At 40.7% G+C, this 18,067-nt stretch overlaps 1 protein-coding gene across 2 annotated transcripts in view; it reads left to right on the top strand.

Moving 5' to 3' along the window:
* The first annotated feature begins 3,569 nt into the window (after positions 1 to 3,569).
* Positions 3,570 to 18,067, top strand: part of Pkn (serine/threonine-protein kinase N) — a 418,274-nt gene continuing 403,776 nt past the window's right edge. For both annotated transcript variants that reach the window (XM_071661071.1, XM_071661070.1), the window contains exon 1: positions 3,570 to 3,817. In XM_071661071.1, coding sequence (XP_071517172.1) covers positions 3,788 to 3,817 — 30 coding nt within the window. In that variant the 5' untranslated portion in view covers positions 3,570 to 3,787. The remainder of the gene's footprint in view (positions 3,818 to 18,067) is intronic.

Genomic DNA, 18,067 nt, shown 5'->3' with positions numbered 1-18,067 from the left:
TTGTGTACACAAAAGTGCCACACAGCAAACTACACACATAAAGTCAAGGGGTAAACAAGGAGGCTGCGGGAAAGAGGGGCGTATCCGCGGCTCCCGTCCGGGGAAATGATTATGTCGAACGCTGCCTTTCTATAAATAGAATGAATGAGCGAGACTTCTACTTTGTGATGATGCTCGCCTTCCTGTGATACGTGGCCCCCTGTCCCTTTTTCCTGTCCCAGCTTAGGAAGTTACAGACTCATGTCTGATATGTGACGTCTTTAGGGGTGGGTGATGGGTAGGTATGAAGTGCATATTTCGCTTTAACGCAACAAGACTAAATGTCACCCATTTTTCGTCTCGTATGATCTTAAATGTATATTATGTAAATGGAAATAAAAGTACATTATTGCGTTGTAGAAGCCTTATCATGTCTTCATAATCTGATGATTTTATTTATATGTATGCGCGCGCGTGTGTGTGTGTGTGTGTGTGTGTGTGAGCGTGACTGTTTGTACACTTGTGACGAGGAAGTGTGTTTGTGGTGGTTTCAGGTGGGCAATTTGCATGTGTTTACGACGATACAGCTCTGGATCACCCTTTTATATTCACCAACATGCACTGTTTACTGAGTGCATGACTGCACATGCACGCTAAGTGTGCACGCATGGTGTATGTTCATAACTAGACACCAAGTCAGTGTTATGCTCACATAGATTGCCTTAATTGATTTAAAAGCTCTCGACTGCTTGATAGGTAAGACATGTGTCATCTAACACTTTATGATTGCCTTAAAAGTGTCAGATTCCTTTTGAAGCCGTCTACAGGGAGTGAAAGGGGATGAGTCAAAGCATCTCTAACCGAGCCATAATTTTATATCACATTTGCTAGGAGACAGAGCCCATACTGTGGAGGCCAAAGCCAAAAAATCTCATCCATGTAAACCGATCTCCTTCATTCCTTGTTTCTTTACCCCCCTTTCCTGCCCTTTCCCATTTTTTTTTTCGTACAAGAACCAGGTTTATTGAAGCCCTCTGTGTTAACACAAGAAGAATATAAGAAGCCTGTCTTGATTAGTGTTAATCGTCCAGTTACCTTAACCTGTAACTTTCTTTAATCTTGTATGTTAATCAAGCAACAGAGTATGTTAAATATCAGCTGACAGCAGGTATCCACTAATCGACCAGCCTCAAGGGAAAGGAGAAGAATTGGATTGTCTGTGAGCCGATTTCTTTAGGGTTCGAAACTCATTGGAGAGAGAGAGAGAGAGAGAGAGAGAGAGAGAGAGAGAGAGAGAGAGAGAGAGAGAGAGAGAGAATCTTTGTGAACCATATAGTGAATATAACAAAGAACACCATGAGAAAGAAATTGGAAAAAATACATTGAGAAAAGTGTTACAAAAAGACATATTAAGAAGGGTGATCGAAAAAAAAAACATGATAGGATGTTAGAAAAGACATGTTAGGAGAGGTGTTTGATGAGAAAGGTTAGTAGGAAAGGTAAAAAAAAAAAAAGGCAGTTTAGAAAAGGTGTTAGGGAAAGCAAGACTGGGAGGGTGTAAGAGAACACTTTCATAATAATCACTCTGTGCATAAGTGGGACAAAGTAACTAACCCTTCACACACACACTTACACACACACACACACATACACTCACTAAACGAGTCTAGAACTCCCCCTTCTCCCGACGTGGACAAATTGGTAACTATAGACATATGATTACACACGCAACATGCACACATATGTATGAAATAACAGAGAGCCAAGGAAGTGTCAGGAGGGATGTGACTTCCATATATTAAAGAAATAGAGTAATAGGCACGTGGAACATACCGTGCAAATGCATACTAATTATATATATATATATAGAAAAACTGGAGGAAGTGAAGTGTTTTAGATATCTGGGAGTGGATCTGTCAGCGGATGGAACCATGGAAGCGGAAGTGGATCATAGGGTGGGGGAGGGGGCGAAAATTTTGGGAGCCTTGAAAAATGTGTGGAAGTCGAGAACATTATCTCGGAAAGCAAAAATGGGTATGTTTGAAGGAATAGTGGTTCCAACAATGTTGTATGGTTGCGAGGCGTGGGCTATGGATAGAGATGTGCGCAGGAGGATGGATGTGCTGGAAATGAGATGTTTGAGGACAATGTGTGGTGTGAGGTGGTTTGAGCGAGTGAGTAACGTAAGGGTAAGAGAGATGTGTGGAAATAAAAAGAGCGTGGTTGAGAGAGCAGAAGAGGGTGTTTTGAAATGGTTTGGGCACATGGAGAGAATGAGTGAGGAAAGATTGACCAAGAGGATATATGTGTCGGAGGTGGAGGGAACGAGGAGAAGAGGGAGACCAAATTGGAGGTGGAAAGATGGAGTGAAAAAGATTTTGTGTGATCGGGGCCTGAACATGCAGGAGGGTGAAAGGAGGGCAAGGAATAGAGTGAATTGGAGCGATGTGGTATACAGGGGTTGACGTGCTGTCAGTGGATTGAATCAAGGCATGTGAAGCGTCTGGGGTAAACCATGGAAAGCTGTGTAGGTATGTATATTTGCGTGTGTGGACGTATGTACATGTGTATGGGGGGGGGGGGTTGGGCCATTTCTTTCGTCTGTTTCCTTGCGCTACCTCGCAAACGCGGGAGACAGCGACAAAGTATTAAAAAAAAAAAAAAAAAAAAAAAAATATATATATATATATATATATATATATATATATATATATATATATATATATATATATATATATATATATATATATATATATATCAGACTTACGAAAAGACACTCACCGTATCTCATCGAGAAAAACAGAGAAATACATGTAAAAACACTTTTTAGCTAAAAGCGGCAGAACTCACACCCTCTACGAGCATTTGAAAACGTCCTTCCATTGATGCTGTGGATTCCATTCAGACGGGACATTAAACGTGGGCGCGGCAGACTATTTGGTATTCCCGTCCCAAGTCGTCTGGAGGAGGAGGAGGATCCCGTCTCTGTAAGCCGGGTACATACCTACTCCTCCCACCATCTCATCTTCCCCCGAGCCGTAAAGAAGCGTCTTTTTCTTCTAATCAATTTGCCACTTTACTGGATTATCCATGCTGGTATATCGCGTCTTTTGTCTGTCAAAGGTTTATGTATCTTGACGAGCGTGTCAAGTTTAGGTTCATTTGTTTGAGCGGACGAAAGAGCTGGAGATGTGGTGTAGGGTCTTACCGCCTAAGGGTAGAAAGTTAAGGTGGCCCGTCGCTTCCTCACCTGGTGCCCGTGACCTCTCCTCCTGACCCCATTGATACTCGTCTCTATCTACAACCTTCAGATACTCGTAATATAACAACATTATACGCTATATAGACTCGGTATAAGTATACTAGGAGTATCTCTCGCGAGGATTTGTGATATAATAAGTGGCCGTTCGTGTTTATTATAGTCCCTCCCTATAATTTTTATAGGTGGGTGGCTGAGGGAGAATGGTATTGTTAGTGACGGGTTCCCATGCTCTGTGGACCGGGGTGGGAGGACCAACCCAGTTCCGCGTAGCATCCCGGTCTGGCCTCCCTAACCCTCCTCCAACCGGACGCGTGATTGGTCAACTCAACCTGTCGCAGTTGGTATACCCCTACAGTGTTGGTCGCCACGGCCTGAGATGTGCTGTCTCTCCCGTCTATTATGAGTTGATTATGAGTGAATGTGAGATGTGAAGGCACCAGATACATGCTTAATGTGATATAGATGCTGTGAGCATCGTGTGAATTGCCCTTGTTGTGTACTTCTTAAGTTATGAGCTAATATTCAGCCCCTGGTGCATCTTCCAAGATGGCCGATCACGGTCATGTTTATATTCAGGTATGTAGCCGAGTTACGTGTTTACATGTTATTTGTTAAGGTTAACAGTGCCGTACATTGTAAAAATTGGACGGTAGACGGCACGAGGTGGGGTGTTAGGGTTGGAGGAGGGAGTTACAGGGCTGGGGTGGGCGGTCCAGGGGTGGGTTCATCAACTTTGCAAGCGGTGCCGCGCAAACAGGAAGCAACATATGAATGTCCAGACGTTATCCCAGGGGTTTTAGAGCCCGGTAGAGCGCGTGTCATGGGGCGAGGCGGTGTGTGAGAGCCTGAATAGGGAGAATCATCGATTGGTTGTCCCGATACAGTCATGTCTTCTAGCCTTATTACCTGACGATTTACCTGAGGCAGTAGGAAGTAACAGGTCTTTGCCAGGAAGGTTAGTCAGCTCTACCCACTACCCTGCCCTTCTCCCAGCCCTCCTGTACCTCTGTAGGGCGTCTCACCTGTCTGTAGCCCACCCTAGGTTGACGGACGGGATTTAAATGACCAGAATTATGGTTCGGGAATGTTGACCAACGCTCCTTTTAAATTCAAACTCGTTACGCCGAGTTTGGTCTATAGCATTTTATATTTTTTTTGCTATGTAATTAGTGAATTCTGTACTTTGTATGGACACGTGAGGGTGATGATCTTGGCCTGACTAGGTAAGGAAAAACGTTTTTGAGTTTCCATGAACACGTAGAAATGTGTGAAAATTCAAATATTACACTATACGTTTAAAGTTCCTTGTGAGATATGTATGTAATGTGGAGATAATTTGAAAAGAATAATTAAATTCATATGTTCTATATAGCAAGCAAGAGCATCCGGCCAGGTTATGGTTCAGTATATATTATATTTTTGGTATTATAACAGCTTATAAGGAGTTGATTAGCATAAACGTCTTCTGACCAGAAGAGGATTCTGTCAGTCACACTCTGAAAATGAATTTTCATCATTTTAGTGAATTTTAGGGCAAGGATGAACAAGATTGTTAATAGAATGATAAATTGTATGTGGATTGTAGGTTTCATGTTGGCATTACATATTACTTTTATTTATATTCATGGAGGTTTCCCATAGATTTGAATAATAAAGTATGTAATTTGTAGCATGTTCATAGTTATGATACTGAAAAAGATTCCGCTCTTAGGGAATTCAATGAAGAATTGGTTTATAGAAGTTACAGCAGATGTAATATTTTTATTTTTTCTTGGCTGATGTTAAATTTTGAAGGAAAGTAGCGATGCTTACTTTAGATGCAAACCAGTCTTGATTTTTTGTCACAAAATATTAATGATATATCTATATATCACTGTTAACTTTTGAATGCAGTGCAAAGGTAAACTCCTTTCAACATTTGGTAATGGTATGGTAATTATTTGTTGGTGGCTTAACTTATGATCATACATTTCCTTGTACGGCAACAATGACTGGCCAGACACTTGTGTGAAGGGAGTTAAAGCACAGTTACGAGAGACTGTGGTATATGGTAGTATGTATGCCATAACATGGAGATTACTTTTGCATTACTGCTAGTAAACAGAATTATATAGTAATGTCCATGTTGCCATTGGCTCTAGTAAACAGGTTAGTTGGAACATCTGAGTATATGGGAACATCAGTGGGATCTCCCAGTTACTCAGTAATACTTGTGTTATTATGTAGATTCAGGTGCATCCATAGACTTGGATGCATGTACAACACAGGACTGTACCCAGATAAGTATTGGGAGCCCTTTGATAGTCATGCTGTTACTGTGAAGAACTTGGCTGGCTTAGGATCTAAAGTAAACATTTAGCTACCAAGGAAATAAGATTTGACCTTCAAGAATTTGTTTCTGTATCCAAAAGTAGATTACAGTGATGAATTTTGAATAAATCATTTAGGGTGGATTATCATTTTTCTTTTTAATGACTTTGAATCTTGCTATTTTTGTTTGTGTATTATATTCACCACTTGCTGAATGTGATTTGACTGATATTTTTCATATCCGTTGTGGTTTGAATGCAGTGAGATATTTCATACAGTAGATGTTGATAAACTTGGTCCCACAATAAGAAGGATTTTCACATTAATTATGATATATATATATATATATATATATATATATATATATATATATATATATATATATATATATATGGCTTCTGCAGCCTTGGGGCTGCACTATAGTCAAAAGCAGGGAAATGAACCCTTTAGAGTGAGAAGTTCCCGAATGAGACACTACTCTCTTTTGCCAACTGATGATATGGCCTTGTTAAAGGTGACTTTTCACTTGCGATATAACCACAAGGAGATGGAGTTTGGTAAAATGGGAAAGACATAGCCTTTGGCTTGCTGAGCCATATCTAGGTTGTCTTGTTTTGAACTTAAATCCAAAACATGAATGAGATGGAAACATATCATAGTGCATGTCTCAGCTTTTCAATTTTATTCAGCCATTCTTTGAATTATCAGTCAGTGCAGAGTACCTGCTGGGGAGACAGGTGACACTGCTGGCACAGCTGGAGAAATAGGCTGCATCCCAGTCTTCGAGAGATCCTGATTAATGAGAATTTAAGTACTGGTACATCAACTTGGTTTGATATCAGACTTATATGCCCACTATTTTTGTCTTTTAAGTAAGTGAAACTTTATGTAGTACAGTATGTGTTTCTATGTTAATGAAAATTAAGATTTGATTTTTTCTTTTATTAATGTAAATGATATTTTGCTCTGTATAAATGGTATGAAAATAAATAAGATATATATGATAACATATATAAACATGTGTATACCATGTAATATATATATTTATGTAAATGATATGCATGTACTGTGAAATCATGCCTTGAAAAAACATGGTTTCTGATGTGATTAGGTGTATGTAAAATAGAATTATTCAAGGAAAAAAAAAATAATTATCATGTGCTTACATAGATGAGTATCCTTACTAAAAAACTTTGATTATCATGTACTTACACAGATGAGTATCCATGCTGCCAACCCAAATACTCGTTCGTCTACTGAACGCTGTCCTACACCAGCAAAGAAGCTGCTAATTGTTTAGATTTTTTTTTGTCTTGCATAATATAGACCTATTTTGTAAGGAAAAATGTATTGTGAGGTTTATTTGCAAGGAATTGTTTGGTAAGGCTGTACCATTGTCATTGGATGGAAAGGAGTACTATATTGTCACGGACCTTTTCAATCCAAGGCAGTTTATCATTTCCATACTTCTTTGTGACGCTGCATGAGCACCCAATAAAAAGATCTTGGGTTGTGTAATATATGTATGTATTATACTTGTTGCCATTTGTTAACTACAGCAAAGTAGTATCAGAAACAGGTAAACAGAACAGCGGTTTCACTCTCGCATACAGACTTTAGCTGTAGGGGATGATGATAATGTTAATGATAGTGATAATAATGATGATAATAGTAGTAATAATGATATTAGTAATAATGAAAATTATAATAATTATAATGATGAGAATAATGTAATTATACAGCTGTATTAATGTTTATACTAGTATTATGCAGCCTCCCTGTATACCTTATATTGTATATATATCAAACATCTGGAAACTTGCCAACATAATATGATTCCTAGAAACCTCAAAACCATCCAACTTCCCTCTTCCAAGTGCCACACAACTTGTGTCCTCTGTATCCAAACTTTGTGAAAAACTGATCCACAGCAGAATAAAAGAAAAATGTCCCACTCTCACTCACACAGCATGGCTTCAGACCCATTGACCTCTCACAACATATTCTGGAAGGCTTCAATCAACCACAACCCCCCCACCACACACACACACACACACACACACACACACACACACACACACACACACAGTACTATATGCAGTAAATGTCAACAAAGTATTTGACACTCCCCCAATATATCCTCACAAAATATACATGACACCCCCCCCACAACAACGATGGAACATATTTGGCCAACTCTATAGCTGGCTTTCATGGCTGAGTCATTCATAGTGAGTTCTTTGATGAGACTGTACTCTCTTCAGCAGACAGTAACACAGCCTCATTGAAAGTGAGTGAAATTGTCTTTTCACTGTGTAACCTAAGCTTAGGCTTAAGGTGTAACCACAGACAGGGGAGTCAGTTACATTTCTTGCATTAGTGAGGTAGCACCAGGAAGGTACGAAATAAAAGCCTCATTCACTTATTCATTCTCCTGTTGTTTTGTGTAATGCTCAGAAAACACAGCACCCTAGCCTCAGTCTGACCACACAAACCTTTCCATGGGTACCCCAGCTGCTTCTTATACCCTGGTTAATTCCATTGACAGTCTGATGTGTACTGTATACCACATCCCTGCTTTCTCTCTCCTGCATGTTCAGGCTTTGATTTCTAAGAATGTTTTTCAGTACATCCTTCCATTTTTGTATATTATGTTTTTTATTTATTTTTTATTATACTTAATTGCTGTCTCCCACGTAAGCAAGGTAGTGCAAGGAAACAGATGTAGAATGGCCCAACCCAATCGTGGGGCAATTATGAATAATTAGATGATAAGTATATGTATTTCTTTTCTTTTGTACTTTTTTGCTTTTTCCTAGATTAATGAAGTAGCATGAGAAACAAAAAAGAAGTGACCTCATTCATTCACATCCATTCTCTGGCTGTCATATGAAAATAAACATATATATATGACAGCTAGAGAATGGTTGTGAATGAAGAAGCCATCTCTTCATATGTTCATGGTGCTATCCCATTAATACTGGAAATTACAGGTAAGTATAGAAATATGTATAGATTATATACAGTAAATACACAAATAAACACTGATGTACATGTTTCTGGACTCCACTTGCCGGTTATTACATTGAGAGCAAGAAGTGTCCTTTGTTGAAGATGCACAACATCATTTTGGAAGGAAAGGAGTATGGTCCTGTCGAGTACCCTTTTGCTCAAAAGGAATCCATCATTTCTCCTCCTCTACATGAGTTGCAGCCTCAGAGATGCAGGAGCCCAATAAAATAATTTGTAGGGTTGTATGGTAATAATGACAATGATTGCTGTGAGTGAAGCCATGGAAGCAGAAAATGATAATGATAACACCTAATGATAATAACTAGGGCACATTCATTGGTCTGGGGAAACCTTGGAGAGGCCTGCAAGTCTTTGATTTTGATAAGGGGTTTTGGTTTCCATGCATTCTACATTGACAGCTTGAGAGAGGATGTCAACAAAGGAGGCCATTTTTCTTCCACCTCTGGCACTACCTTGTAAATGGTGAAAAAGTAATAATAATACAGTGATGTTAATAATGAAAAAAATAGACATATTCTGTGGGGCCTGGGCATGGATTTATGCAAATGAGGTCATTGTTAGTTTCTTTGTGAAGCTACCTTACCAAGGTAAGAGAAGCAGGTAGGTATAGAAAATAATATGCAGTACAGTGCAGGTTTCTATAAATATATATATATTTTTTCTGTGTGGATTATCTGCATCAACTTTAAGAATTGACAGTTTAATACAGTAAAGACTATGCAGGCAGAAATAATGGATGCATTGGAGATATGTGATGTTTTACCTTTATGATAAATACATATAATCAGAAAAGTTCATGGTCTTATGGTATATTGATATATTGCATCACAAATTTTTTTGTGAATCTTATACATTTACAAAATACTGTGCTGTGCACATCAAGAATATTGAAATGTTAATGCTATAGATGACCCTAGATTACACATTTTTATTATTCTTCAGGCTAAAGGAGGAAGCAAGAAAGCTGTATGACACAGCCTTAGCTAGTTGTTCACTGAAGAAATATATTTCGAAATATAATGATGTTTGATAAAGATATCTTTATGGTATGTTACATATGTATACCTTGTAAGCATATATATATATATATATATATATATATATGTTGCTATTTGTGTTGTTGGTTTGATTGCTTAATATTGCCATGCATAAATTCTAATGTGAAGAAAATATTGTAATATTTGATGAATTCCTGGTTTGAATAATGCTTTTCTTTGGGTTACATTAGCTCAGTGGAGGATCAGACAAGGCCAATCAGAGTCATGCCCTTTTTGCCTCTATATTGATTGCCTTTTTTTTTGTCTCGTGTTCAAGGTATTACCAAAGCACTTGCAATATTTTTGGTGTATATGAGGGAGAGAAAATCAGCCATGAATATTTAAGTAATATTACTTGCAGTGTTTTTGATGAATGATTGTTACATGAATACAATGAAAATCATTCAAAATTATTTTTGTCAATGATTTGAAGAAGCCATTTGCAGTATTACTGAAGTGTGGTATGCCCCAGTGAAATTGTTAGAAAGTACAAACTTTGTTCTTATGATTTAATACAATGGTACCTTGTAGGTAAGTGGTCTTTGGGGTCTTTACCCCAACAGCCAGGGCTGGCCTAAGGCTGTTGAGTTAGGTCTTTGGTTGACTAAGCTGTTGGAAGATGTGGTCCAGAGGCCCACACAGCAACCACAACCTTGCTGGTCTGGTAGGCTGCATTTTGGGAAGCCCATTTAAATTTCTCCTCTGTGCACCCCATAGTGTTTATGATAGTTGCTTTTAGGTATTTAAAGTAATTTACCGTTAGTGTTACACTGAGTTGGGGATTTGAGTATCAGATTTTTTGCCAACAGAAGTGAGAAAATGAAGTACTGCTTAACAACCATGAAGTATAAGTCAGCTGTATGTACCTCTCTTTGTATTAGATTGTCACAAAATTTAAATGCTTTGTAAGAAGGTATGTATTGTACATGTTTTGAGAAAAGCCAGGTCAGAAGTGTGGTGATCATTTGTTTGTAGTGTGATGGCTGTGATTGCAGGATACTGTTTTATGAGAGTAGATGTTCAGAGTCTTCATGTACAGTTCAGTATGGTAGTTGTATCTTGGGCATTAGAGGTCTTGTGATATGCTATATTAGTGTTTATGATATTGGAGGGTTGGATGATGCCTGGAGCATAGATTAGATGTATAATTCAGTAGTTGTAGTGTGGGAAGTGACTGTGTGTGGTATGGAGTATAATAAGATTTTAGTTGAATGGGAGTGGTTGGTCATTCAAGGTTATGGGAAAATACAAGAGTGATCCATTTTGAATTTGTTTTAACGTGCAGACATTCTGTTTTAAGTGAGCCATTGTTCTGGTTATTCAATGTATAGTGTTGCATGTTCTAGTATTCTTACCTTCGGGGTATCGATGGTACAACCATGGTACTAATATTGTACAGTGTTCACTCCAGTCATGAGAATGTACTGGCATGTGTCGTGGTTGTCATGTCTTGGGGGCCTTCAAGGGGTGCGGGGAAGTCGGTGGGAGAAATTTCAGTGGTGGTGGAGCGAATTCAGTCAAGATGTTCTGTGATGTTATTTCACACATTTCTAAAAAAATTCATTGTTTGGGTGAGTGGCCAAAATTTTGAAGCCGGTCGACGTGGCTGGCTGAAATTGATCTGGTGGTATAATACGGTACTCTTTACTCCTTAATGCTTCTGTTCTCTTTTGACGATCGAATGTCTCCGCTACTCACGCTTGCAGTAGCTACATGTTACAATCGTCATCGCAGTGAAACGATAGCATTGTCAGTTCCCCAGCTCTATCAAGGACCTCCATAACTGGTTCTGCTGCTTCTCCGGTGCACACACCTCTAGTTTACAGGTATTGATACTGGTCCTGTACATTGTAGTTCCAGGTTGTTGCCCCTTGTTATTAATGGTGTGTGCTCCCCCATCGCAGTCCCGGCCTACCAGTGGTCTCTGAAGTCAGTCATAGTTGAGGTAACGGAACATATGTCGTATTATTGTCTGCGTTTTATCCATGATTTGCTGCCAAGTGTGTAAAAAGATGAACCAAGTTTAGTTAAGAAAAGATACGCGATAAAGTTCATAGAAAAGGATTTACTAGATACATAAATACCCTAAGATTCACCCCTGATATTTGAAAGCGTCTATGTAGTGCCACATGTCAAGTTAGTCATATTTTAGCCGTGAAGGCGGAACTTTAAGGGTAAAAGATAACCGAGCCTGTGAAGTAAGTAGGTGTGACTGCCGAGCTGGGGACTGTGCCACTCATGTTTGATGAATGAAGGTCAGGAGGGAATTGATCTCACACCAGGAAGGCCAGCCACTGTTCCGCAGCCTTGAGGGTGTTTGGATCCAGAGCTGTTGTGTGTGTGTGTGTTTATATCCCCTGTATTGAATTGGGTGGTTAGGCAGAGGTACAGAAGGTACAGTGTTTTGGTGTAAGTTTTTACGAAAGCTGCCCTTTAAAAGCCTCAGTTTTATTTTCGGAGTTTATCCGTTGTTATTCGGTAAATCCTTGCTATTCTGTAAACCATCGACCTCGCCGAATTTTTGCTGTACTAGGTGAGGAGGCTCTAGGGGCAGTGTTTCCCTCCCCCCATGCAAGGAAGACATTAAGGTTTTAACCATGAAATAGGTTGATATTTAACTCCACTGTGTCCATGTCGTATTTGAGGTTATTCAGTATTGTGTTTGGGGGATGGCTGTAATTACAGGATGGTTGTGGTTCATACCCAAAGGTAAATTAGAGGTGTCCACTATATATATGTTAAATTTCTGGATCCACAGTATATATATAGCTATGTCTCTTCCTAGTATATCAACTAACTGTTCTATGTCTTCTATCTCATTCCTGTATCACCCCTGACGATGTGATCATTACGCGAAGGTGCTCTTGGGAACTTATCCTGTTTCGTTTTCTTATGGTTTTGTGCATATATATATATATATATATATATATATATATATATATATATATATATATATATATATATATATATATATTCCACACACACCTCCCATGCCATTTTGTTCTTTAAAGGATATGAGGATATTGTTTTTTGCAAGATGATATTCACAGTAACATTTACAAATATACCTCGTCTTTCACTTGAAGGATATACGTCTTACCCTTGCAGATGTAATAAAATTGAAGGTATCCACACAGACTTGTGTGTTTGTTTAAGTATAATGATGTTTAACTACGTCTCACTGATGTGACTTGTGCTTTAATGAATATCATGTTTGCCATTGTGTTTACTTCACATTCATGTAGCTTTTCTTTTAGTCTTTGTTTTGCTACAGGATGATTTTGTTTTACTGAAATGCTCGGCGTAAAAGTGCTTTGATGAATGTGTTACGTTACTGGCTTTTTCCATGTAAAAGAAAAAACCGATCAGGTTGTTTGCGAGTTCGTATCACGATGAAGAAATCTGGGTTTTCCCCCAGATGCTTATTCATGTCGAGATGTTAGTCTGCTTCAAACATGTTTGCATGTGTAGAGGCCCACGGATATGGCCTTCATGACCTCGTCCGTTGGAAAACAGAATTTGTGGCGTCGGATTTGTGGGATTTTAGAGCCGATACACATTCGTGAATACATAGGTTTGAGGTGGTAGAAACTGTTGGCGTGTTTCCCACGTTTTATTTTTTTTTTTTCGCTTCCCCGTCCGACCTCTCCTCAGGATTTTCCTATTTCTCCTCCCAGTTCTCCTCTTTGGTGTTCTTCTTCCCTTTTCCTTACCCCTCCCAATCCCAGCTTGCCTGAGGTCCCTCCCCGTGCGTGCTCGTCGTGTTTCTCCGGCTGCCCACACGCCCGCCCCCTCACACACACACACACACACACACACACACACACCCGGGTAATCGCAGTGGGAACTCGGGTACTATCCCAGCCCCTCCCACACCCCACTTGTCCAGTATTGTTGATCATTCATAACCTCATCGTTGGAGGAGCAACGTCTGACTGGGGCCGCCTTGTGAGTGAGTGTTGACCCTCACACTCGATGTGTGACTTAATGGCTCTCAGCTAACAAGTGATTGCCCAGCCAGAAATCATTACATGCAGATATACATAATGATTGTGTGTTGGTTATTCTGTTTTGCTCTTCACGTGGGTTGGTTATTAGGCTCAAGGTTTATCGACCACTAGCGTTAAGCCATAGCAGCGGTCGAATGCCTTGAACAATATCTGCCAGGGTCATTAAGACCGTCAGCGTTAAATTGTAACAACAATTGGAAGAAAAAACTACCATCAGGTGTCCCAAGATAATTTGAAGGCCATATACCCTCACACAGCATGTCTGGCCCTGAGACTAGTGGACCTCTATCATCGCACTACCTGTTGGAACACGCGCCCGTGTTAGGGGTAAGGAGAGGAGGTAATTAGTATGGACGGGTAAGTAGTTTGGTAATCGGGTAGGCCGTTGGTGGGGGGGCGTGTGTGTGTGTGTGTGTGTGGAGGCGCGCGTCCGTTGGGTTTTTGTTATGTAACTTGCGATGCTCCGGAAATAGATGAGAAGGTTCGGGGGTCCCTCCACAAACTCGTAGGAGTCGATACTTTGAAGACGATAGGTTTAGGTGTGAGGGGTGTACCTTCTGACATGGGTTTTTAGTCGTGTCTGGGGCAAGGGAGACCCCCTGCTTACTGTGTGGGACTGAGTCGGCGCACACCGCCATCCACGGGGAATGTTTGTTCCTCACCGTCATGAGACAGTTTTTAAATTCAGTCTTGTCAGGAGTACCATACGTGTCGGCGGGTCGGAAGGATGATGAGTACTCAGATGTTAATGACGTTGTTATGAGGTATATTGGCTGATATGAAATACTTTATTGGTGATTGGTGGGGATATGAACTTAGTGTTATATTTCATGTGATTTTTTTTTTGTTGAAAATTGTGAGGCCGCCACTAACGAGGATTTGTGTTTTTTATTATTCAATCTTCGTTTTTTTTTTCTTTTTGCTGCCAGTGTTAGAGAGAGCGGTAACCCCATGGTCACGTTAGTATAACCCTTGGGTATGATTGCCCGGTCTTTGACCTGACCCATGTGTCATATAATTATACTCAGGTATACATATACTCCAGGATAGTACCACCGTCCTTATGATTTTTCAGTGCGCCGTTATAATTTCCTGTTCATTAATATCTTTTGTGGAAATGATAGTACGAAATCGTATTATCGTGCCTTCGTTGTTAAACAGCGTTGGATAATCATCATTTCCCGTTCAGTAAGATCGTTGTTGGGTCTGTTAAGAGAGTTATAGTACAGGATTATTTCCCCCCCCCCTACATCGTGGTATTGAAAAGTTGATGCCTGTATGTCGTTAGCATCATGAATGTTAACTCCCCCTGAAGTCTGATAACCAACCAAGCCGCTGGGATGCATATGAGATCAACAACAACAAAGATGACGTCGTGAATTGAGATTTCAATTAATTAGTATCGCCACTCGGGACGCCTCCCTGGATAAGGAAGTGTTCTACTGCTGTAGGATTCGTGATGCGTAACTGCGTAAGGAATTGAGGGGAGAAGGAGGAGGTGGGGGGGGGAGGTTCGTTCCTGCCTTGTATAGTGTACTTTGATGTATGATTGAGCGTCAGTGCCTGGGATGGCATTCGTCTCGACCAAAGTCGTACGCGAGGAGATGAAAAATGAGCTCGAAGGCCATCGCAAGGTAAGGATAGGATAGCACTTGTCCTGGATTGCCATAGATCTCGCCATGTACTTTCGTTACGCCCGTAGAGTTTGCCAGAGACTAGCTCTGCCGTTACTACAGAGCACGTCACAGGCTGTTTCTTCCCTTCCCAAGAGCTAACTATAGACTCCATTCTGTAATCCCGTTAGATGTCGCCATGGAATGGTTCATCCGTTAGTCTCCGGTGCCTGTTTATTGGCTGACGGTTTATGACTTCTCGTTTCCCTGCCCCTGTGTGTGTGTGTGTGTGTGTGTGTGTGTGTGTGCTCAGGCCATGGAAGAGGTTATGAAGTGCTTGTGTTTTGTCTACCACTGTGGCTAGTAACCAGCCATATAAACTTCTGTGAAAAGATCTCTCCTTCACTCATTTTTTTTAGGCCACGAAATATGGGGGATTTTAAAGATTCTTTTACTTCAAAAAAGTTTTACGGGTGTTGTAAACCTCGTTTGTTGGGGATTTAAACTTTTTTTTTTTTATTCGGTGGGAAGTTTAGAAACATCCAGGATAGTTTTAATGCTTAAGATTCATAGCAGTGTTGGAGGAGACCCGTAGGGAATGAGAACTTACATCAGAATGAGCGTGGAGAGAACATTTTAAAAAGAAAAATGTTATACAAAATGTTTTAAACCTCGTTACGTTATATATATAATAACTCTAAACTGTATATTTGTATTATACGAGAATTTGAACACGAGAGCTCTGAATTACACATCGTACATTCATACATGCACATACTGGTTACATTGTAATACCTTTGCTCAGGTAGTATCATAGTAGTGAGGGAATTGAAGTCCCGGGGAAAGCCATGTCATTCCCTTAGAGGAGCTTGCCCACCCCTGTTGTTGGAGTTGATCCCATAAATTCACCGTAGGAGAACCATTGTAATGTGAGAAGGCAAACTCGCCACCCTTGTCTGTGTCGTTTGATGAATGCTGAAGCGAACATGTAAGAGTTTTTTTTTTTTCACCGGTTCTCAAACGATTTCTTCCTTATGGTGTATGGAGATACATTTTATATAGCGGGCTGGTGTGCAGGTTACATATTAAAACAGTCCGCTAGGGTCAAGGTAGAACAGGGAAGGAAGAAAGGAATTCTCGTAGAGAGGTATGTATACTTTGAGCCGTCATCTCAGAAGCGGAGACATTGGTATATCATTATCTACACTTGGAAGATCCTAGAAGCCATGGTTCACGGCGAACGCTCAAGTATGATGATTTCCCGTTGCCACGAGATGCAGAGAGAGAGAGAGGAAATATCTTGAAACTTCCGGGGCCCAGGACTGATTTGGAACACTTTGCCTCCAGCTATCGGAAACACAGTGGGATGTACGTACACTGGACAGAGTAACTAAGGCGCTGGGCTGTGGCGGTTTACGTGGGCATGCGAGCCGCGTGTTCCAACAGCTCGGTCGATCCGACCTTACGCATCCTAGCTCTGCAGGTGGGACTCGACCCGAGCAATTGTCGGAGGGGGTGGTAGTAGTTACCTCAAGATAATTACGCCACGTACGCTTCCAGCCGCGCGCAGGAGCAAAGTGCCTAGCGGGATCTGAGATTGCTTGGGTATTAGTGATTCTTGTGTCTGAATGTGACATGTACATTCGGTGTACACCATTCTGTACTTGGGGAAAAGAGGCCCGTTTGAGCTCCGTGATTGGTTGTTTTACGTATCCACCGCCGCGTGGATTGAGCCTCACCCTCTGGTTGGTTGATAAGCTGCCCGCCGCGTGGACAGAGATTGGAGTGAGCCCCTTGATTGGCTGGTGCCATAACTCGCGGGCTAATTCCCCCTCCGATTGGTTGATAAGTGTCACCGTTCACGGAGAACGGTTTTAGCTGGCGTGTTGTGCGGGTATGTGATCTGTATGACCAGGTATTAACAACACTGTAATCTGAGGCGAGTCGGGTAACATGTACCTGATAGAATAGCAGGATGAATTTAGCATTTTTTCCCCCCCGTATTCTCATCATTAAACTCGATGTTCATTGGCCATAAAAACAGCATGGGAATTGTACATTTCTTTTTCTTCGTGATGGATATTCGTGGGAGGTTAGGAACGTTTCTCAAATGAAAGTCTCTGAAGAAAAGGTTGGAATTATTTAAGGCTGAGAGTGAAAGAGGTTGTCAAGAGCCATTTCAGTAGAAAGTGGTGGTAATTAGTTAAGAGAGCCCGGCGCTCTGCTGTCAGCCGTATGAAGCCCCGTCTTGCCTTGATGACCTGACCTCGTTAGATAAGGCAGGTAGGGGAAAGAATTGCCCGCCCGTGTGATTTCAATTTGTAACGGGCGATCTTAAAAACGTATCAGAGGTTCGGAGAATACAAACGCAAGATACACGTACGCAATGTTGTGTATAAGTTCTGCGAACTCTCACTTTGTGGACGGTATATATATATATATATATATATATATATATATATATATATATATATATATATATGGTGAAGTATCGTATAACTCTTACCGTATCAACAACCTGTGTGGTTGGGGAAGATGTACGAGTAGAGAGATCGTGAAACGTAATGTTTGAATCTCTCTCTCTCTCTCTCTCTCTCTCTCTCTCTCTCTCTCTCTCTCTCTCTCTCTCTCTCTCTCTCAGTAGTAGTGAAGCGAGAGGCGCTCGTATGCATCCTGGTGTTGGCGAGAAAGGACCGTTCTTCCATACTACGTGCGTGTTGTGTTTGTGCGCGTTTGCCTACACCTCTTTCTTCGATGTGACATATCTTCAGGCGGATATATAGGAACTATTTGTGCCGTCGTATACCTCGGGTGTGTTGCGAG

The sequence above is a fragment of the Panulirus ornatus genome, chromosome 73, assembly GCF_036320965.1.
Source record: "Panulirus ornatus isolate Po-2019 chromosome 73, ASM3632096v1, whole genome shotgun sequence".
Lineage (NCBI taxonomy): Eukaryota > Metazoa > Arthropoda > Malacostraca > Decapoda > Palinuridae > Panulirus > Panulirus ornatus.
Note: the sequence above shows the minus strand (reverse complement) of the source record. Positions and strands in the feature narration are given on the sequence as shown.